This window comes from Lobosporangium transversale (genome assembly GCF_002105155.1).
Source record: "Lobosporangium transversale strain NRRL 3116 chromosome Unknown BCR41scaffold_10, whole genome shotgun sequence".
Classification (NCBI taxonomy): Eukaryota; Fungi; Mortierellomycota; class Mortierellomycetes; order Mortierellales; family Mortierellaceae; genus Lobosporangium; species Lobosporangium transversale.
In genome coordinates this window covers 787,717-814,257 of record NW_019028988.1, presented here as the reverse complement: position 1 = coordinate 814,257, position 26,541 = coordinate 787,717, and the positions used below count along the sequence as shown (strand labels likewise).

At 41.8% G+C, this 26,541-nt stretch overlaps 9 protein-coding genes across 9 annotated transcripts; 5 read left to right on the top strand and 4 right to left on the bottom strand.

Moving 5' to 3' along the window:
- The first annotated feature begins 78 nt into the window (after positions 1-78).
- On the top strand, positions 79-1,782 carry BCR41DRAFT_349880 (high mobility group box domain-containing protein). The gene is made up of 3 exons (XM_022023558.1): positions 79-258; positions 996-1,156; positions 1,250-1,782. Exons 1-3 carry the CDS (start codon positions 213-215, stop codon positions 1,625-1,627), a joined length of 585 nt encoding a protein of 194 aa, XP_021883462.1. The 5' UTR covers positions 79-212; the 3' UTR covers positions 1,628-1,782.
- Positions 1,783-1,854: 72 nt separating this feature from the next.
- On the bottom strand, positions 1,855-2,418 carry BCR41DRAFT_349879 (DASH complex subunit Dad2-domain-containing protein). Its single transcript, XM_022023557.1, has 3 exons — positions 2,223-2,418; positions 2,057-2,113; positions 1,855-1,943 (listed from the first exon to the last, which is right to left on the bottom strand). Exons 1-3 carry the CDS (start codon positions 2,380-2,382, stop codon positions 1,873-1,875), a joined length of 288 nt encoding a protein of 95 aa, XP_021883461.1. The 5' UTR covers positions 2,383-2,418; the 3' UTR covers positions 1,855-1,872.
- Positions 2,419-3,044: 626 nt separating this feature from the next.
- Positions 3,045-3,941, top strand: BCR41DRAFT_17805 (hypothetical protein). Its single transcript, XM_022019748.1, has 3 exons — positions 3,045-3,342; positions 3,627-3,765; positions 3,875-3,941. The coding sequence occupies exons 1-2, from the start codon at positions 3,140-3,142 to the stop codon at positions 3,721-3,723; spliced, it is 300 nt and encodes a 99-aa protein (XP_021883460.1). The 5' UTR covers positions 3,045-3,139; the 3' UTR covers positions 3,724-3,765; positions 3,875-3,941.
- A 648-nt stretch (positions 3,942-4,589) lies between these two features.
- BCR41DRAFT_302525 (Metallo-dependent phosphatase-like protein) lies at positions 4,590-6,164 on the top strand (the record flags this gene model as incomplete). The annotated part of the gene is made up of 2 exons (XM_022020672.1): positions 4,590-5,253; positions 5,581-6,164. 2 exons carry the CDS (start codon positions 4,590-4,592, stop codon positions 6,162-6,164), a joined length of 1,248 nt encoding a protein of 415 aa, XP_021883459.1.
- A 594-nt stretch (positions 6,165-6,758) lies between these two features.
- Positions 6,759-8,566, top strand: BCR41DRAFT_349877 (hypothetical protein). Its single transcript, XM_022023556.1, has 4 exons — positions 6,759-6,975; positions 7,063-7,151; positions 7,250-7,484; positions 7,662-8,566. Exons 1-4 carry the CDS (start codon positions 6,823-6,825, stop codon positions 8,478-8,480), a joined length of 1,296 nt encoding a protein of 431 aa, XP_021883458.1. The 5' UTR covers positions 6,759-6,822; the 3' UTR covers positions 8,481-8,566.
- A 37-nt stretch (positions 8,567-8,603) lies between these two features.
- On the bottom strand, positions 8,604-10,394 carry BCR41DRAFT_369211 (pyridine nucleotide-disulfide oxidoreductase-domain-containing protein; the record flags this gene model as incomplete). Its single annotated transcript, XM_022026439.1, has 4 exons — positions 8,604-9,625; positions 9,725-9,914; positions 10,012-10,142; positions 10,256-10,394. The coding sequence occupies 4 exons, from the start codon at positions 10,392-10,394 to the stop codon at positions 8,604-8,606; spliced, it is 1,482 nt and encodes a 493-aa protein (XP_021883457.1).
- A 2,899-nt stretch (positions 10,395-13,293) lies between these two features.
- Positions 13,294-17,701, top strand: BCR41DRAFT_369210 (hypothetical protein; the record flags this gene model as incomplete). The annotated part of the gene is made up of 3 exons (XM_022026438.1): positions 13,294-13,467; positions 13,910-17,275; positions 17,384-17,701. The coding sequence occupies 3 exons, from the start codon at positions 13,294-13,296 to the stop codon at positions 17,699-17,701; spliced, it is 3,858 nt and encodes a 1,285-aa protein (XP_021883456.1).
- Positions 17,702-18,022: 321 nt separating this feature from the next.
- Positions 18,023-22,815, bottom strand: BCR41DRAFT_380461 (hypothetical protein). The gene is made up of 8 exons (XM_022027264.1): positions 22,481-22,815; positions 22,358-22,388; positions 21,961-22,212; positions 21,575-21,856; positions 20,654-21,488; positions 19,124-20,562; positions 18,733-19,011; positions 18,023-18,626 (listed from the first exon to the last, which is right to left on the bottom strand). Exons 1-8 carry the CDS (start codon positions 22,703-22,705, stop codon positions 18,124-18,126), a joined length of 3,846 nt encoding a protein of 1,281 aa, XP_021883455.1. The 5' UTR covers positions 22,706-22,815; the 3' UTR covers positions 18,023-18,123.
- Positions 22,816-23,322: 507 nt separating this feature from the next.
- Positions 23,323-24,826, bottom strand: BCR41DRAFT_420646 (hypothetical protein). Its single transcript, XM_022029922.1, has 2 exons — positions 23,759-24,826; positions 23,323-23,673 (listed from the first exon to the last, which is right to left on the bottom strand). Exons 1-2 carry the CDS (start codon positions 24,786-24,788, stop codon positions 23,360-23,362), a joined length of 1,344 nt encoding a protein of 447 aa, XP_021883454.1. The 5' UTR covers positions 24,789-24,826; the 3' UTR covers positions 23,323-23,359.
- Positions 24,827-26,541: the final 1,715 nt, after the last annotated feature.

The following is a 26,541-nucleotide window of genomic DNA, read 5'->3' as shown; positions in this document are numbered from 1 at the left end:
ATTTTCCGTGCAAAGCCCCTGGAGTGAAAACGAGTAAAAATTTTTTTTGCGCTTCTCCTTCGTACGCACTATTTCCATTGTGCTCTTTTTCTCTTGTCTCTCTCCTCTCTCTCTTACACCCACTTTCCCCTTTCCGACACATTCATTCATATTACTTTTCTTGCACGTCTCTCCTGCACCATCACATTCACATACACTTTACATATAAAGACATGCCCAAGGAACAGAAGGTCAAGGCTGCAAAGCCCCCAAAGAAAAGTAAGTCTAAGAAAACTGCCCTTAGAACTAAGACCACCATACCCACAAGAATGCTCCTCATCCTCATCCCCATCATGTCACCACCTCTCCTCCCAACACACACACCCTCTCTTCTTATAGGAACAAATATACACATTGATAAACATACATTTCCCATCCTTTTTCTCATATATATTCACGTACACACTTTCTCTCACTAAAATACAAACACTTGTGGACACAAACATTATATAGTTTCTTCTAGCGCTATCTCTTTTTTTTGTTTCTACTTATGATTTCTGAGTTTTCCTGTGATCAAAGATCAAAGACCCATCGCAAAGAGTAGAATGTCAACTTTTCTTTCTTCAATCTTTGAAGCATACGCAGTTATGGGTTGGGCTTTAGCAGACAGGCAAGAAGGCGGCCTGAAACACGTCTTCTGCAATGGCCAAGATACACAAGGGTATTTCAAGTGCTTTGTGGATTGCGACGTGAAATCAATTTAAAGACAGAGCTTGAATTGTTGCAAGGCGCGTTTTTTTTTTTTTTTTTTTTTTTTTGGAGATTGATTTTAATTTTTGACAAAGAACGCGAATATTTTTAATTTTTTTAAAAAAAAGTAAAATAAAACAATCAAAACGCGTACATTTATTTATCTTTGCCACTTTTTTTCTGCAGTGCCTAAATTGCACTTTACCAAGTTTATTCCCACACGGCATACAGATGTACTAACATTCTGTTTTCTTGTTCACGTGTAGCCCCCGCTTTGGCTATGCCTAAACGTCCTGGCACCTCCTGGAACATGTTCTTCAGAGAGCACATGGAGAGAGTCAAGGCTTCAGGCAAGCCTGTGGTTCCCACTGTCGAGGGCGCCATCGCCGCTCAATTGTGGAAGGGGCTTAGTGAGGATGAGAAACAGGTAACAAAAACAGGAGCAATTGTTACTTGTCAAAAAAAAAAAAAGCAGTTGACAAAGGTTGTTAAACATTTGGATAATTATTTTTAAATACAGGTCTATCAAGACAGATACAAGGCCAACTTTGAGCAGTTCAAGAAGGAGACTAAGCAGCGTCTTCAGGAATTGACTCCTGCGGAATACAAGGCTGAGAACCAGCGTCGTCAGGCTTTACGTGATTCTGGAAAGAAGGGACTACCTTCACTCAAGGATCCCAATGCCCCTAAGAGGCCATTGTCCAACTTCTTCCTTTATGCCAAAGATCTCCGTGAATCTGGCAAGTATGCTCACCTGTCCCTTAAGGAGCAGTCCAAGGCCTTTGCTGACGCCTGGGCTACGCTTCCTGAGGCCCAGAAGAATAAGTACACAGAAATGAACAGGGTCGCAATGGAGGCCTACAAGATCGAGAAGGCCGCTTATGACGCTCAGGCCTAAAAAAATATATATAGCCATCACTCATTTTCTCTTTTTTCTTTTGTCAAGCATTATCATTATGTAGTTGTCCTGTAGTCTTTTTTCCTTTCATTTGATCAATATTGATCATTAATTCTTGCTGCTTGTCTTTTTCTCAAATCAAAATTATTCATCTCTTTTTTTTTTTTTTTTTTTTTTTTTTTTAAAAAAAAAATGCATCACTTTTGTGGGGGTATCATATTTGTGTTTAATTGGAGCTGTCATAGCTATATTATTGGGATCTTGACGAGAGACGATCGTTGCTGGTTTTGATCCTGGTCTACAGCAGCGTAGTTCTCTACAGTTATTTAATATTAGTAATAAGAGATAGTCCATATTTAATTCGTTAAGTGTGTGCATTCCTTCTTGAATAAAGTGTAGTATAGATATATATGTAACAGGGGTTGTTACCTGTTAGCTCAATAGTTCTGAACACGTCCGTCCAGTTTTCTAAAACTTTGCAGACGGCTAATGTTAATTATGGGAAAGAATTCGAGCCGTTAGATGTAACCAACATTTCACGTGCCAATTTTTTTTTTTATTATATGTTTTAGTTACAAACATTCGTGTGCTCTACCTTCGTTGCCCTGAGTCAATGCCTCAAACTTCTCAGACAGCTCATCGAAATGAGTTTGAAGACGACTTGCAAATTGCCTCAAGGCTAAAAGATGTTCGAGTTCCTTCTTCTTTTCAGCCATTCGCTGTAATAGATGTGGTGGTGCTGAGGTTGAAGACATGTCGTGTGTGAATGTGTATGCTTGTATGTCTTTCTATGTTTGCTTAATAATAAAGGAGACGCGTTATTATATTTTGGTCTGAGTTCAACAGGGCAATGCGTCCAAGCCACTAAGTTTTGTCAATCGTCTATATACATAATTACCTCATACCACGTTTGTCGTTGAGTAAATACAGGTCTGTAAGACGTCAGGTCCTTTGCAGTTCTTCTTCATCATCACATCACTTTGGGCGATATTTCAACCCAGTTAGTCAACGACAAGAACCAATGCTTCGCAATACAAACTTCATGAGTGCTTTGCCGCTGATTACATTATTTAAGTATAAGTTATTTTGAGTTTCTGAAAAAGACACTTTAGTAAAAGGGTTTTGATGCTTTTCTTTATCGATCGTTATTACCATTTATCACCAATTCACAGTGTCTATTAGTTGGCCATATATAAATGAGAGCCATGGAATGAGGGTCAAACAGAAAATGTGCACCACATGAGACTCGAAAAGTATATATCATTGATACATCGAATGTTACTCTCTTTTGGAAAAAAAAAAAAACACACGAGAATATCATGATGTCTGTTGGTATTTTTTGTTGTTATTGCATGTCCGAACACAAACAAAGTCTACAATTGCTTGCCAATGGTTTGGAAAATTGCAACATCATTGTAATAGCCAAAGGACTTTGTTCCCCTTTAATTTTTTTTTTTTTTTTTTTTTTTTTTTTTGGTTGGCTCGCTCAATGGTCGCTATTTGTTTATTGACATGACCGCCTGGTGCAATTTGCTAGAGAAACATTTGGAGAAAGAAAGTAAGAAAAGAAGAGACCAAATAAATAGAATCCCCACACCTCTCCATGTTTATATCGTCCCTCTCTCCCTTCTTGCTCTTCCTTTTCTTCTCTCCTTTTCCACCTACTCTCTGCATTTCACTATCATATCTTTTTTGTCTTTGAGTTTTGTGCTTGGGTGTGTCTATCATTTCCATTTACACTATTTTTTTTTTTTTTTTTTTTTTTTTTTTTGCCGTTGCCTTCAATTTGTGCTGCAACATCTGAATTCACTCGGTTGAGCATTCAACTCATTCATAGCTTTCATTCTCCTAATTGCTTTTTCCTCAAGTGGTTTTGGGAACAACGCACGCGTGTCTTTTTTTTTTTTTTTTTTTTTTTTTTCAATACCTCTTTAAAGCCGGACTAACTAACGCCTACTTAACATTTTGAACTTGGGCGTAATCATCAATGGGTAACCAGCACAGCAAAAAATCAAATTCAAAAGGGTCTGGTCGGCCTTATCTCGAGGATACTACAACTAAACAAAAGCTATCGTCTGGTCATCTCAGCAGTCTGACTCCTGATGCCTCTCCTCAAGGCACCGTCACAACAGCCATTGGTGAGAATGGAGCTCTCCATGATAAACAGCAAAACGAAAATCTTGCTGTGAATAAAAGCCTTGGCATCACCAATGCAAATATTGATAATAATAGCGAGTCGACTATTAGATCTACCAATACCCATGCTTGTAGCAACAGCCTCAAACCATCACATGAAACTACCAGAAATGGGGGTAACAACAGCCCAAGTCCTGTCCCGTTCTTAAGTGCCCTTCCCCGCACGGCGACTTCTGGTTCAAAAGATGCTAGCCCTGTACATGTCGATGCTTCGGTTGCATCAGGCATGATCCTTCCAAGCAATCAAAATCAAGATTCTTCCGAGAAGCGACTCTCAACATTAATGAATTTCGATACCATTCAGATACCACCGTTAGCACATGCCAATGATAACTCACACCACCATCATCACCACCAACAGCATCAACATGAGGATCAACATCAGCAGCATCAACGCCATAGTATCCACGCTTTTCCATCGCAGCCCTCCCGAAATGGTCAAACGACCGTAGGCCTGAGCTTAGAGCCCTCTGATATGCAGTATATGAGTAGTGGACACAGATCAAATATCCAGAGTGGCCCATTCACGCCTGCAACTATCCTGAACAAACATGGTGTTCTGACAAATGCTTTGCAGCAGCATCATAGCCACATTAAGAATGACATACTTAGCAATGGTGATTGTAATTCGATTGGTCATATTAATCAACAAAATAATTACGACAATAGCCATGGAACACCAGTCAATGGTCATGATGTCAATCAACAGGGACACGAACAGAGCCAAGGCAATAATGTCACCAAAAATGATAGTAATAGCAAAGACATGTTGATAGAGGCGCACACCAACGATGCAGGGCAGCATAATCAAGAGCCATCATCTCCTCCTCCTCCTCCAGAGCCTTGTGTTCCATTTGCGGTTTTGGAGCCAGGTGAATCTATCCTGGTGAGGAGACCTAATCTCAATCCATTAGCTGTTTTAACGTCTAGTGTATCCCCATCTTCTCGATCGCCTCCAATCTCGCCAAAATCCAAATCATTGGAGCTCTCACCGACATCACGAATACCATTTTTGGGGTCGTCAGTCCTAATTGACAAGAACAAGAGTATGGATCTGGACGATATGATTTCACGCCTGTTAGATGCAGGCTACTGCGGCAAGGTCTCCAAGAACATTTGTTTACGGAACAATGAGATTGTATATATCTGTCAAACAGTACGGGAAGTATTTTTGTCTCAACCAGCATTGATTGAACTGAATTCTCCAGTGAAGATTGTGGGCGATATTCATGGACAATATACGGATCTTCTGCGAATGTTTGAGATGTGTGGGTTCCCGCCGTCAGCCAATTTCTTGTTCCTTGGCGACTATGTGGACCGAGGCAAACAGAGCTTGGAGACTATCCTATTGCTTTTTTGCTACAAGATCAAGTATCCCGAAAACTTTTTCTTATTACGTGGTAACCACGAATGCGCCAATGTCACAAGAGGTACTCACTTGAACTTGTTTTTGGAGTGTGTGTAAGATAAACAGTAGAGAGAATAGGAGGCAGCTTTTTTTTTTTTTTTTTTTTTTTTTTTTTTTTTTGGCTCAGATGCGTTATACTCGGGTTTCGTATTGAACAACAAGGCTCGATCCTCGTTGGTCATCTGGCTTTAATTTTTGTGATTTGAATCCGTTTGTGCCCCTGAGTTTTTTTTTTTTTTTTTTTTTTGCGGGTAAAGAAAGCGTGATTGTGTGACATTGGTGAGAAAGAAAAACTACATGTGTGGATTGATTAGCTTTTCTTTACTTTGTGTATGTTCAAATACAATAGTTTACGGGTTTTATGATGAATGCAAACGTAGGGCTAGTATCAAGATGTGGAAGGCTTTTGTGGATGCGTTCAATTGCCTACCACTAGCAGCTATTGTTGCCAACAAGATTTTCTGTGTCCATGGCGGACTTTCACCTTCTCTGGGAACCATGGATGATATCCGAGCTCTCCAACGACCGGCAGATGTACCGGATTATGGATTATTGAATGATTTGCTGTGGTCGGATCCATCAGATACAGTGGAGGACTGGGAAGACAATGAACGCGGAGTGTCCTACTGTTTTGGACGGAGTATTATTCAAAAGTTTTTGAGCAAACATGATTTTGATTTGGTCTGTCGAGCACATATGGTGGTCGAAGATGGGTATGAATTCTTCAATGACCGGACATTAGTTACGGTCTTTTCAGCACCGAACTATTGTGGTGAGTTCGACAATTTTGGAGCTGTGATGAGTGTGAGTGAAGAGTTGCTGTGTAGCTTTGAGCTTTTGAAACCCATTGATCAGGCCGCAGCCATGGCGCAAATGCAAAGTTTGGCGGCTACGAATGGTGGATGGCGAGTGAACAAGCAACGGTTAAGGTAAAGCAAGAAAAAAAAAAAGAAGTTTGCGTTAAGCCTAAAATATCAACATCCATATTGATTAGCCTTTTTCTCTTCTTTTTTATCTTTCAGCATAACGGATAGTAATTCACTCTATGGAATATCTCAGAACTGTGCGCTAAATGCTTGAATTGTTTAACGATCCTATCTGTTTTATATCCAATAATGCTCATATTCTTTTTCTTATTCATTGTACAATTAATAATAAGGCTTAGTGTGTAATAGGCAACTGATATTGTCAATGTATAATGTTTTAATGGTTAAATAATTTCAAAAGTCAATTGTTTAGTATTATAGGACCCTTTCAATGGCTTCTCTTTAGCTTAATTATATGGTTGCATGCTGTAGTAATCAATGGACGTTTTTCGCTTCCATTGACGCTGGCATGCCCAACAGAGATAAAAAAAAAAAAAGAATAAGAAAGAATAAATCCAGTTCGCAATACTTTCCTTGTTCGAGATTGGTGAGCCCTTAACAGATGAGCAAAGGATGGTCTCAAAAAAAAAACATGCCCATAACACACGTGCTTTTCATTATACCGAATGTGCTATTATGTCACATTCACGACTTTTTTCTCTTTTTTTAATTTTTTTTTTATAACAATCTCTTCTTACACCATTATTCTCCCTTCTTTAGTAAACATGCTGTCCTCACTTCACAACAAGTTCTCTTCACTAATTCACCATTATAGGGAGAAGTATGCAGTTAAAGATGCATCATTATCTCAAGAAAGCAGCAAAAATGTCGTCACTAGCAAGAATTGGGACTATGAAATCCTTTTCAAGGGTGCCGAAGTAAAGTTATTACCCTATTAAAGTATATTCTCTCTTTTCTCTCTCTTCAAGCAGGAAAGCTGATTTCTCTTTGTTTTATATTATCAGGATGTTCCCGTAGGAGATATCCTCACCTCAGACCCTTATCTAGAAGCCTATCTTGGCCCTCCAACAGATCCAGCAACATTGGCTTATATGTAATAATATTTTTTCTCTTCTGCTACTTTTTTTTTTTTTTTTTTTTTCTTTATTTGTTCTCATTACCTTTTCATTTTCATTACATCTTCTATAATAGTACTGGAGTGCATTGGAGCACGTTGAACCCCGTCTGGAATGCCAAGTGGAGCCTTTTGAATGTTCCAGAAGGAACTGTACTCGAAATGAATATTATGGATAAAGACAAAATGAAAGAGGACACACCGTTGGGAAAAGCTTTCCTTGAACTCGGATCCAAACTCGATGGCACTTTGGAACATGTTCTAGAAATCACAAAACCGGATGGAAAGCAAAGGGGTCATGTGTTGGTTCAAGTATGTGTTTTTTATCATTCATACATTAATGAATGTGCGCCAGATAATTTTTTTTTTTTTTTGTTTTTTCGAATACAACGTAATCTTAAGGCATGGTCTGTTTCATAACATGACAGTGCCTGATTGTAGCAATGATGTGATTGGCTGATTTTGTTTCTTTCTTGTGCGTGTGTATAGACGAAAGGATACAGAAGTGCAGGCGAATCTGCAGCATTGACCAAGCCTTCAACCAGAGGTCCAGCCCGTTACTCACGTCATACAAGCTATGCTGCCGGTGTCTTAATTTGGGAGAACAAGTACGAGTTTTATGCATACCGTATCCGCCTATACCACTTGATTGATGTCTTTGGATCAGACCGTCAGCATTGGAATGTCAAATATGAAAACTCTAAACGGATTTTTGCAGACACTTATGAAAGCTTAAACATCCGCAACGCCATTCATTCTCAACATTCTTATCTGTATCGTCATGGCCATAATACTATCTATGGTGAGCCGGCAACGGCAGCTGACCTAGGCAAACTATTACATGGTGATCGGTTGAAGAACAATCCGGAACAGGATTTAAAGATGGTGGTATTCACATATAGTCTTATCCCCAAGGGACTATACTTTTCAGAAACTGGAGCAGCCTTCTTTCAGGATTTCATGTCCAAACACGCAATGCATGCTAATCGTGCAACTGAGGTCATTTATGCGGGCGAGTTCCGATTGTTCAGGGATGAGTCCCATCATGACGACTGGACATTGATGATCGACAATAATTCGGGAACATATGCACCCAAGAAGGAGGATCTGCCCAGGTTGAAGCGGGTGTTTGAGCTTAATTTTCCGGATTTAGTCGTCATTGGTTTGGATCATGAGGATCCTCAACTGAAGGAAATTCGAGAAGAAACTGAGAAGATTGAAGCCGAAATGGCTGCAAAGCGGAAGCAAGGTTTCTCATTATTCAGTGGCATGACCTCTCGTGCAGAGGATGTTGAAGACGAGGCATAGCACACATTCATATTAATGTTAATATTGCAAAAATATTTTGTACTACTATGTCACCATTACGAATAAAAACAGACTCTTTATAACGCTTATGGATCTTTTTCTTTTTCTCCCTCCCTAAATTATCTACTCTCGAGAGACATCACGTCCAAAGATCCTGGACTTTACCCAATCGCCAACGACTAAGAATCGATTCCTGAAGCTGAACATGTTGGAGATGTAAACAGAGCGCCAGAAGACATAAGTTGCCACACCTCCGACGGAGACATTGCCATTTAAGAAGGGTAAGTCTGCAATGGCTCGGTCGGATCCAATGTATGCCAAGGATCCTTGATGAGTGTACTCGAACGGGGAGATCTTTCTATTCTCACCCCGTTCTATCCTAGCCAAATTTGCAAAGACAGAAGCCAAGTAAAGTCCCTGTTGTGTCGCCACTTGAGCAGTAGGTGCATACTTTGTGAATGTACAGTCTCCAATGGCATACATGTCCTGTGCTCCAGCCACGCGCATGTACTCATCAATGAGCAATCCACGAGGTGATGACTGACCGCCCTCCTTGAGACGTGCCATCAATTTGCGAGCCAAGGGTCGAGGGCAATTACCTGTTGCCCAAACCAATAAACCATAAGGAATTGAGACCATGTTTTTGTTGGCATCCATGACCTTGATCTCTTTGTCAGCCACTTCTTTGACCATAGTCTTTGTCAGGACTTCAATATTGTTCTGTTTAAATGTTCGTTCAGTGTATTGGATCAATTGGGACGAGAACATGGGTAAGACATTCGGTAGAGCCTCCACAAGCGTAATTCTGAGCTTATCTACCAGTTCAGGGTACCAGATCTGAAGATCATCCTTCAAGAAATCATGCAGCTCAGCTGCATATTCAACCCCAGTGGGACCTCCTCCAACAACGACCATATGAAGCAAACGACTGACCTCCTCTGGCGTCTGAGAAGCGAATCCCGCCGATTCAACACAATCCATAAGACGGGTACGGATCTTTTGAGCGTCCCAAATCTCCTTCAAAAAGCATGCATGTTCCCGAACACCCGCCATGCCAAATGTCTGATTGTCGGCGCCAATGGCTACAACGAGGTAATCATAAGGAATGGTGGTGTTGCTAACAGCTCCTTTGATATCAGAGACATCTAAGCGCAGATGAAAGATATGAAGAAAAATAAAAAGATATATCATTTTCTTGATGCCAAAATGAATAGTGTAAATCTATAAATAAATTTAGTTTTTACCTGTAATACTAATGGTTTTGCTCTCCGGATCAATGTCGGTACATTCACTCTCATAGAACTTGACATTGCGACTCTTATGGCGAGTGATGAAGCGTATAGGTTCCATGATGGAGCGAAGCTCAATGGTTCCGACCGTACAGCTGGGCAACAAGGGTGTGAACAAGAAATAGTTACGAGGAGAAACAATTATCTACGAGAGAAGAGAAACAAGAGTGTGATCATTTTGGTGAGTTAAAATGACTTTCTTTGGGTAAGCACAAAATCCTTATCCAGCCATTCCTACATACCACGTTGAAATCATCTGTATTGAGTTTCTTCAAAAATGATACGGCTCCCCATCCAGTGCCCAAGAGAACAATTGTGCGTTTTGAAGGATCGAATTGCTTCTGCTCCGTAGGATGACGGTTTTGATAAACAACTATATATTGAATAAAAAATAAAATTAAATACCAAAAAAATACTCATTTTGAGGAAGATCAGGTTCTTGAATTTCTCATTAAAAAAAAAAAGACAATTGGTAATCAGCTTTACCATAAGATGCATATCCGACAGCACCGACAGCTCCAAGCTGGATGATACGCTTCAACGCACGTAAACGGGACCAGCGCTTCTTCGGTTGTGGTGCAGGTGCAGGGTTGGGTATAGCATTCTTGGCGGCAGCCGTAGCCATCGTGGCGCCAGTGCTGGTCGAATTGAAACGTGGAGAGATCAGAGCACGGGGCCGTACCACCATTCTTGGAGCGGCAACACGTGCCATTTGAGCGGCTAAAATGTTGGTTGGATCGATCAAATGTCAATGTCACTTTGTCATTTCATATCATATTGACACCAAAAACCATTTTTTAACACCTGTACGCCATCATAAAGGATAAAAAAAGACGGCGAAAGGAGCCTTGTTATAATAAGTATTTCCAATTCCCTTTCTCTCTGCCGTAGGAAAGCTTTGTTTTATTTCAATTCCTGATAGGCAACGCTGCGTCATATTTTGTAATAGGTTATTTTTTTTTTTTTGCTTTTCTTGATGAACTGTATACAATGAATAGAGATCTGTGAATCAATTGCAATAGAGAGGAGAGATGCTTTGCCCCCCTTTCAACCCCATGTCTTGGGACACACACCAAAAAGGGAGTTGTTAACGCGATGACTCTAGACGCGTTTTTCTTTAGCACTTGTTCCGCTGTGAAAACGTCTAAATGAGTACCGCGCTTTTTACCTCTTATAAAAGACATTGGAACAAAGGATCAATGAGGCTGATTAGAGTGGAGTGGAGTGGAGTGGAGTGGAATGGAGTAGAGCAGAGTTGAGAGGAATGACGAAGTGAGGATCAGATCTGTAAAAAAAAGTGGGTCCAGAAAAATTTAGGGGTGCAAATTCAGACACAGTCTACGACAAAAAAATAAAACGGTCGTCAAACTGCTCCTGACAAACATATTCTTTTTTTTTTTTTATTTTTATTTTTTTATCATCTTCTAGAACGTTGTGCACTTAGTCTTGAGTAGCGAGAGCTGTATCAATATCCTTGAGTTGTAGCGGTTTCATTTTGTCTTGATGAAGTTAGCTTCATCAGAAGGCTGGATTTTGGCTTACTATGTTCAATAAACAGAAGCAAAAAAATTCCATTCGTTTCTTGCTGTTGTGGTCATTAAAAATCTCACGTTAGAAGCACATCTTAACTACTAATCTATCGCCATGACTTTCAAAGCGCCTGTCTAATTCAATACACATTGCATATGGCAATCCCACGTGTACCACAAGATTCTCAATTTAACAGATAAAGCGAAAATGTGGGACAATAGGAAGGTCAATGAGCTCTGGGTAATAAAAAAAGGGGGAAAATGGTTTCCCATGAATGTTTGTTGTTTTCTTATTACGTGAACAAATGTATAAATATAGACCTTGTTTCTATGTATTAACTTTGATTGTAAAAAGAATCAGTTCGGTCCTGTCCATGTTTCTTTGACGCGCATTTTTTTTTGTTCCACAAACATTACGTTTCCAAGACGTCGTTGAAGATGGGTGGTTGAAGGCTGTAAAGGTCCTTTGTTCAAATTTAAATATTTGGAACAGGCGGAGAGTCTTCCGTAGGATGTTTTTATGGATCCAAGGGAAATAAAAACGTCACACGGAGGTTTGGCTTGCCTATTTAGGAACATGTGCTTGATTGGTTCCTTACTTTTTTTGATGACAATGACTTTAATGTTGCCAGCATCACCCCGACATTCTTACCGTCCACTTCACCAGCATTCACCAGCATTATATGTCTGTCATTTCGAAGACATCACTTTATTTTATTTTATTTTATTTTATTTTATTTTATTTTTTTTCTCTCACTTTCTCTCATTAATACTAATTTCAATTCACTCTCTTTGTCACATGGCAGAAAGAGCACGCTCTCGCATTCTCTCAACACTTTATTTTTAAAACAAAAAAAAACATCCCTCCACCCCTCTTACTCTCATAATCTCTCACATCCACAACCCTTGTGGCTCGCATCTTGCACTATACTATCCTTATTCTTTCTTCCTCTCAATTGCTCTCTCACCCTCACATTATCGTTTCTTCATTCACTCAATCTCATACACCCACGCTCTCTCTCACTCTCTCTTCTCTCTTTTACATTGTCTTCTAATCCCTCTATCATCTCCATCCACTTCTCCGGTTCATTCGACACACACTCGACATTGTATATTCATGAACCATATGGATACTTATCGTGAGTAACATCTGTCTTGTTCGTTTCTTTTGAACAGACCTTTGCTGGAACATTAAAAAAAGCCATCGGAATGGCACTCAAACAAGGATATGGGATCAATAACAGTGATAGAATATCACCATCTGCTACTGTAGAAAAGACAAGGATGTGGATGGCTCTGCAAACTTCTGCTATTACTGTTTGCCATTGGGGCCATCCACTCCCAATCACACTTGATTTTTTACCTATTCCACCGTCCATATCGTTCTTTTTTAACTCAAAATGATGAAGAACACTGTGCTACATTTACTTATCAATCATTTAGTACATACAGCCTTGTGTTTGAAGATCCCGTGGGTAGTAATCAAGGGATCTGATTCTATAGCCCTCTTTTTCAGTTGCTTTCCACATTAACTTGTCGTATATGATGCACTCTATCTCCCTTCTCCTGCGATTCCTCGACCCTTCCTTTTTTTTTTTTTTTTTTTTTTTTTTTTTTTAATACCTCTATCCCTTACTGTTTCCTATCATGCTACAATCCCTCCTTGGTCATTCGTTTTTACAATTGCAAATTCGATATGTTTCATGACCATGTTATACGTTCATTCATTGACATATCACGTAAACTAACTTCTTGATTGGGATTGCTTTGCGAACTAAATTCTTTTTAGCACCACATCGTAGGAGGCAATCCACGCTATTCACTTCCACTAAGTTTGACGGTCCACTATCATCAGATAAAACAAGGTGTGACGGATTAGATTCGCCATCCTCTTCTCGATCACTTAAACCTACCACACCAACGAGTATCAATCGCAATTCATTCGGGTTTTGGGGCGGTAGTAAGTCTGCAGCCAGCACTCCCAACCTCGGAAATATGAACAGACCCAACACGAATGAGTATTCGACCTCCTCCATTACTGCTGTATCCGCATCTGCAACATTAATCAAGACACAGGGATCAGGAGAAGACTCTAGCGCAAGCGTGGATGGTTCTGGTCCTTCATTTCAACATCGTAGAAAGCGGAGCGAGAGCATAGGTGGAATTAAGGTAAAATAGAATGTAGATTTAGTAGAGGGAAGTTATTTGTGACTTTTTTATAGCTTATCAAACTATGAAAAGGAAAAGAGCTGAATTTGGCGCCTCACAGGCACTAGGAGAATTGCCTTTTGGAACTTGATATGAGAGCATTATTTCTTTTTTTGTTCCATTCTGCAACAAAGGAGCAAACTAGCGTGCCGTACTAACTTAAATATCTGGCTTGCATATTACATTCTCCGATACATCCATTGTAATAGGGTACTGCTGGAAGCTTTACCAGAATAGTCAAGAAAAGCAGTAGTAACTTTTTAAGAAAGCTTGTTAGGGTAATATTACAACACTATACCACTCAAAGCATTATGTATTCATGTATACGCGTTAAATTAGCACATTTTACGGATACTTATTACTGATTTACTTGGAATCTATTCAATCTTTTCCTCCAATCTAGAATTTTGATGACAGAGATGCACCGCCTACACCTACCGTTCCTTCACCCAACAATGCCTCATCACCCATTTCGCCTTTTGGATCTCGATCAACAGCCGTGCCTGAACTGCCTCCTTTCTCTACATCTTCATATACTGATGGCCGTATTGGACCCTTGGATACTCCACCTCCTTTGTCACCACTAATGGGCCAAGATTTAACAGAGGATTTCTCATCCTTCGCTGCTTCACATGATCATCTACATCGTGCAGATCAAAATGCTACGGTAGAATCATGGCTTAGAGCAACGAACAACAATGTGGGTGCAGAACATGAGCACGAAGATGAAGAAGAAGATGAAGAAGAAGATGAAGAAGAAGATGAAGAAGAAGATGAAGATATGCCGATTAGTATCTCAAATAGGCTCTCGAAACTCTATGAATCAGGGTCGATGCATCTGAACCAGTCTCAGACTTCGCTCTATTACTCGACCAAATCCAACTTATCAGACCTTGAGGCACTTGAGATGGCATCTCGACGGGCTTCACTAGCACAAGACGCACTTGGATATAGTTTAGGATTCTCTCCACACAACTCAATCCGCTTTTCGCAATACAGCCTTGGGAGTTTACATTTAGCGCCGTTGCTACCATTAGGATCATCGGCACCTGGGCCTTCGTCAGGGTTTTTGAAGGATGACAATCCAGCACCACGAAGACCTGTATCCATGTTTATGCCCTTTGGTTCGAATAGTGTGTTAGATACGGACGATAAAAATTTGGTCGATATAAAGATATATCGTTCTACAGAGCAGGAGGTCGATCATAATGCGGATGTAGATGTTGATGCGACTCCAACTAACCTTTCTGTCGCTGATACAGCTTCATCTTCATCAACGTCACTACGCATACCTGGGGGAGCGAGGGGGATGCGTCCTATGACGATATGCTTGGGTTCGGAAGATGCCAACAAGATTGCACCCTCTTCGGATCTATCCGCATTCATTACACCCGATATGTCTACTGAGAGTCAACGAGAGGCGGCAGTGGCGCAGGCGTTTGCTTACGCTGCGAGATGCTATGAAGAAGATGAGACATTTTTAAAGCGCGACGAAATCGCAGAGTACCTCGGAAAACACAAACCCTTTCACCAACTTGTGCTTGCTCATTACATGGATCACTTTGATTTTACGGACCAACGGCTCGATGTTGCTTTCCGAAATTTGTGTCATAAACTTATCCTCAAGGCTGAAACCCAAGAAGTCGACCGTATTTTGGAGGCATTCGCACAGCGATATGTCGTTTGCAATCCCAGGTCATTACTTGGCGGTGCTGACAATGCTAAAGACGTGGTTCACGCGATTATCTATTCTGTCTTGTTGTTAAATACAGACTTGCATATTGTTCAACAGTCAACTAAGATGACGCGTTCTGCCTTCATAAAAAACACACTGCAAACTATTCAGCTGCAGTCTCAACAATCCCTGGGTCGAGCAGAAGACACTAGCAGTACTCTGTCGGCCAGTGCCCCTAGCTTGGGACTGCCTCGATCTGCAACAGGAGAGTCAGGTTCTGATGGCACTCTATATCCGGGTCCGAAGAAAAAGACACCAAGTGTTAAGAGCTGGAAGAGCGGACAAAGTCACCAAAGTGGGTTCGCTCAAGTCTTCGGTGGCCATCAACAGAATCCTAGCAATAGCAAGATGGGAACAGATGCAAAGGCCAATGGGGGATACGGGAATGGTAAATGGTGGTTTCAGGAGTTGGAAAGTCTGTTAAAAGATATTTACAACTCTGTGAAACAGAATCAAATCCTTTTGCCAACATCGTCAACAGCTATGGCATCTTCTGGGTCGAAATCAAACATTACCATTTCTTCACCGCCAATCTCGCCAACTACCACAGGAGGTGGATCATCTGTTTTTTCAACCAATCGAATGAGTCGACTTATTTTTTCATCTTCATCATCCGGCTTGCTGCAACAATCGCAAGACTTGAGTAGTGGGTTTGGTGTAGGGATCTCTGGTAGACGAAGCTCTATCAATGCTCGAACGAGGCAACTGAGGAATGATGCATTGCAGCGTTTAAACGCTCAGGCACATGCTTCTGTAGAAAACGATCATCTCCTTGCTTCAATTCCATCTTCAACTCCGTCAAATTCAATTTCCCGTTTTAGTATGATGAGCTCATTGATGGTTCCTGACTTGACAGGGTGTAGTCTCAGTAGGGACCTTGACTCCAACAAACGTACAGGAGAAAACCAGAGTCAACATAGTTCTAGCAGTCTACTATCTACCCTGACCTCACAAACGAACACTTCGACCTCCATGTCTCTGACTGCGTCCTCGGCATCTCAGAATAGCCTGACTTCGCTCCATTCTCAGACCACAAGCATGCTCTTCACAGGCCAAGAAGATGGCTGCAAAAGATTGCGAGAACAGTCGCAAGATCAAGTACTAGATCCAAAGAGGCTGCTGCATGAACAACATATCCAGAGCAGGTACCGAATAGAGGGTATACTTTGGCGAAAGCATCTGCTGGAACGCACGGATAAAAAGGCCCAGCATCGAGCCTGGCGCCAATTGCTTGTGGTTGTCGATCCGGATCAAGGGACGCTCTCGATGTTCCGCTCCGATGGTAGCTTACCGAAGCCACCTCCACCATCACATGGACATCACCAGCAATCTCTGGATTATGACGCTGATGTACCACTCTTTGATGAAATTCCGTTGCAGCACACCATCACCAATATCCTTCCGCCTCCTGGGTACTCTACATCGAGGCGACACGTCTTTGCAGTTCAGCTCCATACTGGAGCTGTTTATCTTTTCCAGACGAAATCGCCTGCAGAGTGTGAGGCGTGGGCGAGAACATGCAATTATTGGGCTGCCAGGACGAGTAAGGAACCGTTGGTTGGGGGTGTGGTCAATATGGAGTATGGCTGGGGTAGAGTGTTGGATGCTCAAGCCAGGGAGGAGGAACTATCTCAGAGCCCTGTACCGATGAGTAAAGGATCTTTAAGCAGCAACAATCTTAGCGATATCGATTTCGAAGCTGGGCGAAGTATGAGCTATTTAAATGGTCCTCCAAGCTCTACCGGTCCTGGTTCGAGTGGTCGGAGTCGAAGTGCCTCTATTCGGTCAGGAACCCGTGGATCTATTTCTTCAGGTTCTGGAATTACCATGTCAGGAATCAGTATGGGAACTAATGGAACCAATTCCTCATTAGGAGACAGCGTGGTGCTGTTTGATTGGGCTGCTCCAATGCCAACCATGTCCGTGAGCACACTCAGCGAGGAGGAACAGATGCAGGTATTGCAGAAGTATGTTGCAGGACTAGAAGCTGAGATGGAGGAGCATCAGGAATATCGTATTCCTATGTCCCGTTTGGTAAGTTTTTTCTCCTTTCCAGAAATCGCATTAGACCTGAATAGAGAAATAAGTTTTTAATATATGATTTCTAACATAATGTTCTCTTTAAACGATTAATTCATTTAGTTCCTACCAAAGACAGCCAACTTCACGAAGGCCTTCAATAATTGGGAACGACGATCCCGATATCTACTCAAGGAGATGGTCAAGTATCAGATCTACGTTGAATGTCTGGAGCAGTCAATTCAACTCCAAGAGCAACTTTTGTTGCAGATGGAGAGGACACCACAGGGAGAACACCAGGACTTACTTGATCAAACTCAAGGTCATCTACTTGAAAGCCAAGATCATCAAGGTCCTCAATATCTTCAGAGACATGTTAGAATGGAGGATGACCTAGAAGCAGAGTTGGCTCGTCTGGTCGTTCATGAGAATCTGTTGTAGTTGCTTAGCTTTCATGCTCTGTCTTTTCTTTTACACGAATCTTCCTCTTACTATTGTTATTATTATTTATTTCATGTATTCTCTATACCCTTGGTCTGATTTTAGCTTATTGTATATTAAATTACATGCAAACTAAAAATTACAGGGTGACTTTTTGAAGACATGAATACCTTTTGGGCTCTCAATGCTGGTCTTTGATGATGTATCTGACAACAGCATCTGCTGGTTCAGGAACTGGTTAATCGAAGAAGAAATTGAAAAGGAAGAGGAAGAAATTATGGTGGTAGACTAAGTATTAAAATGTAAATTTTATTGAAATATCTGTATTATTTGTATTACAATCATGGTGCATATTAATTAATCTGAAGCAGAGTGGTGAAGCTCCTATTTACACTGAATTAAAGGCAGAGAGGGGAATAAAATTAAATGGTCCATCCTCCAAGGCGCAAAACCATTTTTTCAAGCTCGCTCAATACAATCAAGATAACGCATCCAACAGCGACTTTAGCCCAAGTAATGCCACCCACAGGTACAAGCTCCAACACTTCTATGTTGAACCATGGGACGTAAATGCCGATAATCATCAAGACGAAACTGATCGTTACGCCTATGATCATCCACTTATTTCCAAAAAAGTTCACCTTGAAGAGTGATGTCCGCATAGTTCTAGACAAGAACCCCTGGAGTAACTGCAATGTTGTCAGAAATGTAAAGGCCTCTGAACGAGCATAGGCCAAATTTTCTGACGACCGATCCGCCCACATGTACACACCAAACGTAAGCAGCATCAGCGAGAGTGACTGGAATAAAATCACAGATATAGATGTCCAAGTCAGGATACCACGATTTGGTGAGCGTGGTTGACGATTCATAAGGCCTGGCTCTGCAGGTTCGATTCCCAACGCCATAGCAGGGGGTACATCAGCTATATTTATAGGGTATAAATAACATAAATCATTGGCATTAGATGTAAATCAGCCAATAACGGAGATTGAGAGAATTGATGACGATGCAGACGACATTGAACATACCGATAATGTTGGCCCAAAGAATCATAGTAACACCAAATGGTGGGTCTTGGTTGATGGCTGCGCAGAGAAGGAACAGGAAAATCTCGGCACAGTTGCAGCTCAGAAGGTAAACAATAAACTTAAGAATGTTTTCAAATACTTGACGACCTTCCTCAACGGCCTCAACAATAGTGTTAAAATTGTCGTTTGCAAGTACAATATCCGCTGCTTGCTTGGTAATATCTGTTCCGGCAATACCCATTGCTACTCCTACATTAGCAGCCTTGATGGCAGGAGCATCTAATGGTTCATTTAGCAAACAAAAAAGCATAAATTCCAAATGTCAGTAAGAGAGGCGGGAATAAATGGCATCGATGTTTGAAGTAGCGTAAAATAAATATGGAGAATTTACCATTGACACCATCTCCTGTCATAGCCACTGATTCCCCACGACTCTGGAGAGCAGTAACCAGCTTGAGCTTATTATCTGGTGACACACGAGCAAAAACATTGGGGAATGGCTTCAACTCAGCAATAGCCTGTTCTGACAACAGATCCAATTCCTCACCCTTAATAGCACGTCCACCTTCTTCAAGAATACCAAGTTCCTTGGCAATGGCACTTGCAGTCTTGATGTGATCTCCAGTAATCATAACAACAGTGATTCCGGCCTCCTTACAGATCCGTACACTATCTTTGACTCCAGCACGAGCAGGGTCAATTAAACCAATCAGTCCCAAAAATACAAGATCATTCTCCGCATAGCCAAGTGGAATCTCTTCCTCATCATCATCATCGCCTTGTGCCGCAACGTTAGCTGCTGTCATTCGGTCCACATCTGTAGGCAAATGCGTAGGCGGTGCTGCTTCTTTTTGGTCCTTGCTTTTGTTGATGTTATCTAATCCATCTCCATAATTTTCAGCTGTTCCAACATCCCAACCACCATTGACTTTGATCTTTTTATATGCCAAACCCAAAACACGAAGGCCTTCATCAGCCATTCTGCCTGAGGCATCTGAAACAATATCATAAAACTCCTCTGTTACAGGCTTAGTTAGGCCAATTTCACTCGGTTTGAGGACATCAAGAGGAGACGAAATGTTGCCAGGTGCCACCGACGGCAGGTATTCAATACACCGGTTAAGAATCTCTTCAGGTGCACCTTTTGCTAACAAAAACTCGTAATGGTCAGCCCCCTCAAGTGGGGCTTTATAGACGACGCTCATGACCTTACGTTCACTGTCGAATGCTTGTTCATAAATACGGGTGTATCCAAGCTCCTGGAAGTATGATTTTGGGAATCCAGCCTTTTGGGCTGCAACCACCAAGGCGACCTCGGTTGGATCACCAATGCCTTTCCACTCGACTTCCTCTGGCTTCGCTCGAGCGTCGGCGTCCTCAATAGTCATTGAGGTGGACTTGGCCGCCTGACTGTTAGCGATAGCATCTTCAACCAGTTCTTTCTTAACCACAGATGAATTGTTGCAAAGTGATGACACCATGAGTGAAAGCAGCATTTGTGCAGGAACCTGATCAAGAGATTTGCCCAAAACCTGCGGAGCCTCTTCAGATCCCGCTTTGAGAACCACATCACCCTTATTAGGATCCAAGCTAGTACTTTCTGTGAAACCATATTTGGAGCCGTCGCTTGTCCAGAGTTCTGCAGCCCCCATCTTCCCTTCTGTGAGTGTACCGGTTTTATCTGAGCAAATGAATGTCACACTACCAAGCGTTTCGACTGCTGGAAGAGTGCGTACAATAGCCTGTTTTGACGCCATGCGCCGGACACCCAAGGCCATGGTCACCGTGACGACAGCTACCAAACCTTCAGGAATGACAGAGACAGCCAAACTAATAGGTTACACATATAAAAACTTATAAATGAGCGAAATAGCATAATGAGCATCGACTAGGCATCCGCAATAGCTTTACAAAAACCTACCTCAAAGCGAGCTTGAGAGACCCCTTCACGTTGTCAGGGTTATAATGGATTCTGATACCCGCCATGATAGCACAAAATACGATAGCGAACGCAACCAACAGTTTACCAAGCATAGCGAGTTTACGCTGGACAGGAGTTAAAACCTTACGTTGACCTGTAATGGCCGCACTAATCTTTCCCATCTCAGTCAATCGACCCGTACGGACGACAATTCCTTTTCCACGACCCTTTGCGACGACAGTTGACATAAATGCATTTCCCTTGCAGTCTCCCAGAGGGAGTTTGCGTGTTAATGTCCTGATTTCCTTGGGGTCCTTGCTAACGGCGACGGATTCTCCTGTGAGAATAGACTCAACAATCTCCAATTGAGAGACTTCGGCAAGACGCAAATCTGCAGGCACGGATTCGCCCTCCTCCAAAATCACGATGTCTCCAGGCACAAGTTCCTCTGAGTCAATTACAGATGCCACACCATCACGGAGGACCTGTGCCTTTGGCACAGATAACTTTGTCAACGCATCAAGCGCCTTGCCAGCCTTATACTCCTGTGTGAACCCAATGATAGCATTGAGAATGACGACGACCAGTAGAACAGCCATGGGAACGTAATCTTCTGTAGCACCCATTAGAACTGCAACAGCCAAGAGAAGCAAAATCATAAAGTCTGTAAATTGGGTCCATAGCATCTTGAAGACAGAGGTGCGTGGAGGTTGAGGAAGAATGTTCCTTCCATAATGTTCCCTTAGGGCCGGAATAGCTTCTGAAGGCAAACCAGTCTCCAGTGAAGTACGGAACATTTTCAAACAACGTTTAATCCGACGATCGAAGCACAGGGCTAGAATGAAGTAATAAAATGTTAAAAGTTAACCATCATCTCCTCTCTGTACATATTAAAGGTATTAACGTATGGGCCAAATTTACCTTGAGGAGCAAGAATCACACCAGGCATCTCTGGCATTTTCTCAGCCTTGACGAAATCCGCATGTTCGCGCATACATCTTTCCACATTCCGCTGACCTTCGCTCTTGACCAACTCTTTCCAATCCGAGAACTGAGGGTAAATGGCGGTCAAGAGAGCAATAAGTGCTACAGCTGCCTGTTGTTGCTGAACAGTAGACCCAGAACCACAGCGGACATCCAACTTTAACGCATGGCGAAGATCCGACACTGGCTTTTCTCCAACTGTTTGACGAAATTCTTGCACTAATGATGTTCAAATGATAAGGTTACCAACAATGTTAATGATAAAATGGCGATGTGTTAGCTTAATTGAAACAAAACCAAAATAGCTCAAGTAGATTTTATACCTTCCAAAAGAAACTCTCCAAAGAGCTGAAAAGCAATATCAGCCTCTTCCGAGAGAGACTGGCGAAATCGTCCTTTTTTTTCAGTATCCCCCATGTTCAAAAGGAGACCGTCGGCGAGACGCTTCATAATGTCATAATCAAGACTTGGGAAACGACCGCCTTTGATACGATACTCCATCACATAACGCAACCCAACCATAACCTCCTCTAGCGAGATTTCCTTGTTGCTTTTGACATCGAAAAGATCCACAACTATTGAAGCATTTCAACCATGCAAGATGAATAACAGATTAGTAACAATTAATCAGACTCTTTTTATTTTTATGAGTACTTCGGGACCACAACCCAAAACCGAAGCATAGGTTACAGAACCATGCGGAATATCACTATTGCATACCGTTGATCTCAATCTGATGTTCGATGCTGGCCTATTATGGAGAATAGCCAAAAGAGAAAGTATTTTAGTGGCAACGTTTGTGGCCCTCAAATCTGGTTGGTTTTGCTCCCACAATAGACTCACCTTGCCGTCCTTGACGTTTGAGTAGATGGAGTAGCCTTCCACGTTGGATGGGCTTGCCCCTGGTAAGACTGGAGGTACATCCTGGATAGTGTCCCCGTCCATACCGGTGACGAAGGACAGTTGTTTGTTGTTGTTGATACTGCTAGAGCTAGGAGAAGCTTTGAAAGTAGGATGGTCTATACCAGCAGCATTGTTGCTAGAGATCGGGGGTTTATCGTTGACCATTCAGAAGAAATGTTTGAAGTTGGTTTGAAGTTGGTTTTAGTTGTAACAGTTGTGATGTAGCAATGAGAAATGAATTAGAATGAAAAAGAAAAGAAGTAAGAAAAAAAGAGAGCTTAACCTTAGTGCTTTGTGGTGTAGTGGTGCAAACCAAATTCAATTATTGGATCAATGGATTTCCAGCCCAGACAGGAAATCAGCGTGCGTTGATGGGGGCAAAGGAGGTTTTTTTTTTAACGAAGGAATACGATATGAATGCGTGCTCAAACTTTTTCCGACTGTTCTATTGTTTCTAGATGCTTTGTTGTTGTTCAGTTACACATCTTCTCTTTTATCAACATCCCCTCTGGTGCTGGAGCACAGGAAGGAGTTGTTGCAATCCATGCACTTCTATTCACATTTGTTCACAGATGTCCATGCATGTAAATATTTGGACGTAGGAAATACATCATTCAGCAGAAATAAATAAACAATAATATGAATTTGAGTAACTATGAATAGACAATGCCATAAGGGAACTTGTAGACCCCTCGAAATATTAACAAAGAGCTCCCTATTCCAAATTTCGCGGATATTGTAAAAAGAATGAGAGAATGCAATACATTTATATATATATACATGCATATTCATCTATTCTCTAGCTTTCATCCACCTATACTATCTTTTGCTACGATTATTTTTGAGCTTCCCAGAACTACGACTGTCCATTGGTCGGATTCTGGCTTGCTGCAATAACGCCCTGGATCTCATGCGTTCAAGATACGATACTGCTTCGGGAGATAGTATGGGTGAAATTGGTGTGTCTGAGGTATATTTCTGGGGATGCGACTGTCTATTAGAGTGGAATGACGATGACGATGACGATGACGATGACGATGACGATGACGGAGCTGAAGGGGATGCTGCCTGCAGCAAATCCCTGTACTCTTGCTCTTTCTTTTTCAAATTGCTCTCAAGATAGTCTTTCATATCTAGAAGTATAAATGGGATTAAATTGTGTTAAAAGGTCAACCCTGTACTTTTGGAGGGTTCACAGTAAAGAACGCATGGCTTTACCTTGTTTTGACATCTCCAAGTCGACAATCAACATGCCATTACTTTCAGCTGGTGCCTTCGTCAAGGCTTCTTGGCGCTCTTTTGAAGAGCCTAGTACCATGAGAGGCACTTTTCTCCACCAGTCGCTGAGTCGAAAGTGACTCCCGTCAGAACTTGCACTATCCAGATCTTCCTTTTGCCAATGAATCCACGTGCGGACGAGTTTACTAAGCTTCGCAGAGGAAATTTCCGGACTCTTGAAAAGGAGCGGGTTCGACTGAATCATAGCTTGTGTATCAATTGCAGGAAGCAATCCACCAATCTTTTCCAGTTGCACCTGGCTAACGCTTCCAATCGCTGGATTCGTCCCTACGAGAGGCAGTGATTCTGCTGCTACCGATGATGATCCTACCCGTCCAGAAGACCCTGCAAACGAAAACTGAAGTTCTCTTTGAAAAACTTCTGATATTGGTTTCTGTAAAACTTGCGTTTTTGCTGATTGACCCTCTGCTTCTGCATTCTGGACACAAATATCCAGATATCGGGCAACATCTTTCTGGTCTGGCTCCTTTACGGTTACACCCAGCTTCCGACAGAGCTCCAAAAATGATTGAACCATCTGCCACGCCTTAACTTCCTGTTCCAATACTCTCCGCTTTGCGTCCTCATTTGACTCTTGCAGAGATACTTTAGTCTCTAGAATAGGAAATGTATGTTCAATCGATTGAGGTTGGCTTTGATTAGAGGAAAGTGAGTCCGATGGATTGCTCGAGGAGTGGTCACCCATCGGTTTGAAATAAAAAACCAACTTCGTAGGCTTGTTCTTGAAAGCATCGTTGGGATGCGAATTCTTAGTCCTTATGTCATTGTTCTTCTCGTAGTTGACCAATGGTAACAAATCCTGTAGAGAAGCACTATTTTGAAGTTGTTCTTTGGGATGGTTCTGAAATAAATCAGGATGAACTCTTCGCAGTAGAAGCTTCAAGTATTGTTGTACATAACCATGTCGAAGATCCTTATTGGATTTAATATTGATGTTGCATTTCCGCATCGAACTACCTGATTGGTCTCATAACCATGAAATTGGCAATTGTCGAGATGCAAGGAAGTACCGGACTGCTTCAACATGCATAGTCAGTCACCTGAAACAAAGATTGGACAAAAAAATAAAATATTGAAATAGTTACGTAGGGAAGCGTTTCCTTCAATCTCTTTCCTTCCTGTTTTCCACATACAAACAGCTTGAGTAAACCACCATGGCGAGACACTTAGACATTGAGAATAAAGGTATCATCGTTGGAATGCACCTCGCGGGCATGAAGGCTGCGGAAATCGCATTGCAACGCGGTGTACCCCGAACCTCTGTTATTAATATTATCAGGGTGTACCAAGAAAGAGGCACCACTGCTTGCACTCCGATCCCAGGACGGCCCAAAGTACTAAGTGAACGGGACCTCAGGAGCATCGTTCGCCATACTAAGCAGAATAGAAGGTGTGCTCTTAATGATATCACTAACCAATTGCCGAACAAAGTTTGCGAGAGGACAGTTGCGAAGGCATTGCATTCACTGGGTATTTTCAGCCGGATTGCAGTAAAAAAACCATTCTTAAAAGAAGGACATATAAAAAGGAGGCTGCAGTTTGTCAAAAAATATATGAGTTGGTCCATGGAAGACTGGAATCGGGTAGTTTGGACTGACGAATCATCATTTGAAGTTGGTGAGCATTTTCGTCAAATAAGAGTTTGGCGTAAAGTAGAGGAAAAGTACGATCATGATTGCCTCGCACCCACTTTCAAAAGTGGTAGAACAACTCTGATGGTCTGGGGGGCGTTCACAGCAACCAGAAAGTCTCGGTTGGTTGTATTTGAAAGAGGTCGTAAAGATGGACGGTGTTTCGTGGAAGATGTATATCAAGGCGAGCTAGCCAGATTTATGGCTGAGGTAGAGGATGGCATACTTATGGAGGATAATGCTCCAGTTCATACTTGTAAGATTGCAAAAGAATGGCGCGAAAAAACAGCATCCCCAGGATTCCAGACTGGCCTTCATGCTCCCCAGATTTGAACCCTATTGAACATGTATGGTCACTTCTTGCGGATGCACTCGATAGGCGCGCTAAAGGGCCAAGAGATCTTCCCACTCTCACACGGGCTCTTATCGAAGAGTGGAATAATTTACCGCAAGAGAGGCTGGCCAGACTTGTCGCTACCATGCCCGAAAGGCTGGAAGAAGTGAATGGGGTCGATGGTAGGAACACTCACTATTGAACCTACATGGCACTTTTGCTACTCTAACAATGCCGTCTTCAAAACCCCAATAAATAACAGTATTGACCTCTTTAGTGAGCATGTAAAATTTCATGTGTATTGATGAAGTCTTTATGTATGTTGCATATGAGCTGTTTGTCCAGGTTGTTCAAAAAAAAATCAAGAAAATCCATTTTGTCCAAACTTTATTTCAGGTGACTGGTGATCTAAAAATGTGGTTGGCTGGGGACAGTTCTCTCTAAAAGTATGTCATTGACATGGCTTTGCAAACATGCAGTTTCTAGACTATGCAAATTTAATGGTTATTTGTGTTTTTCTAATTTTTCTACGGCTTCTGTCTCGAATGATACTTGACGTTTGACGTGTACTGAACAACTATCTTAATCCAAGGATACTCTCCGCACTTGTCTATCGATTGAAGATAGCGAGGCCACCGTTGGTGGAGTAGATATGAATGGACGATATTGGCCATGTTACGGCCAATCATCACATCTCTATGTGCATACGTCCTGCATTTGTAAACTATTACTGTTGC

Excerpts from the sequence above, each read along its gene's own strand:
- BCR41DRAFT_349880 (XM_022023558.1), top strand. The coding sequence starts at position 213 with ATGCCCAAGGAACAGAAGGTCAAGGCTGCAAAGCCCCCAAAGAAAA. Across the intron at positions 259-995 it reads TGCAAAGCCCCCAAAGAAAA|CCCCCGCTTTGGCTATGCCT; the intron begins GTAAGTCTAAGA and ends GTTCACGTGTAG. Across the intron at positions 1,157-1,249 it reads TTAGTGAGGATGAGAAACAG|GTCTATCAAGACAGATACAA; the intron begins GTAACAAAAACA and ends TTTTAAATACAG.
- BCR41DRAFT_349879 (XM_022023557.1), bottom strand. The coding sequence starts at position 2,382 with ATGTCTTCAACCTCAGCACCACCACATCTATTACAGCGAATGGCTGAA. Across the intron at positions 2,114-2,222 it reads ATTGACTCAGGGCAACGAAG|CCGTCTGCAAAGTTTTAGAA; the intron begins GTAGAGCACACG and ends AATTAACATTAG. Across the intron at positions 1,944-2,056 it reads CAGAACTATTGAGCTAACAG|AGAACTACGCTGCTGTAGAC; the intron begins GTAACAACCCCT and ends AAATAACTGTAG.
- BCR41DRAFT_17805 (XM_022019748.1), top strand. The coding sequence starts at position 3,140 with ATGACCGCCTGGTGCAATTTGCTAGAGAAACATTTGGAGAAAGAAAGT. Across the intron at positions 3,343-3,626 it reads TCTTTGAGTTTTGTGCTTGG|CACAGCAAAAAATCAAATTC; the intron begins GTGTGTCTATCA and ends ATGGGTAACCAG.
- BCR41DRAFT_349877 (XM_022023556.1), top strand. The coding sequence starts at position 6,823 with ATGCTGTCCTCACTTCACAACAAGTTCTCTTCACTAATTCACCATTAT. Across the intron at positions 7,152-7,249 it reads CCAGCAACATTGGCTTATAT|TACTGGAGTGCATTGGAGCA; the intron begins GTAATAATATTT and ends CTTCTATAATAG. Across the intron at positions 7,485-7,661 it reads GGGGTCATGTGTTGGTTCAA|ACGAAAGGATACAGAAGTGC; the intron begins GTATGTGTTTTT and ends GCGTGTGTATAG.
- BCR41DRAFT_380461 (XM_022027264.1), bottom strand. The coding sequence starts at position 22,705 with ATGGTCAACGATAAACCCCCGATCTCTAGCAACAATGCTGCTGGTATA. Across the intron at positions 22,389-22,480 it reads CAAACGTCAAGGACGGCAAG|GCCAGCATCGAACATCAGAT; the intron begins GTGAGTCTATTG and ends TCTCCATAATAG. Across the intron at positions 19,012-19,123 it reads GACAGGAGATGGTGTCAATG|ATGCTCCTGCCATCAAGGCT; the intron begins GTAAATTCTCCA and ends ATGAACCATTAG.
- BCR41DRAFT_420646 (XM_022029922.1), bottom strand. The coding sequence starts at position 24,788 with ATGCGGAAATGCAACATCAATATTAAATCCAATAAGGATCTTCGACAT. Across the intron at positions 23,674-23,758 it reads CTTGGAGATGTCAAAACAAG|ATATGAAAGACTATCTTGAG; the intron begins GTAAAGCCATGC and ends TTATACTTCTAG.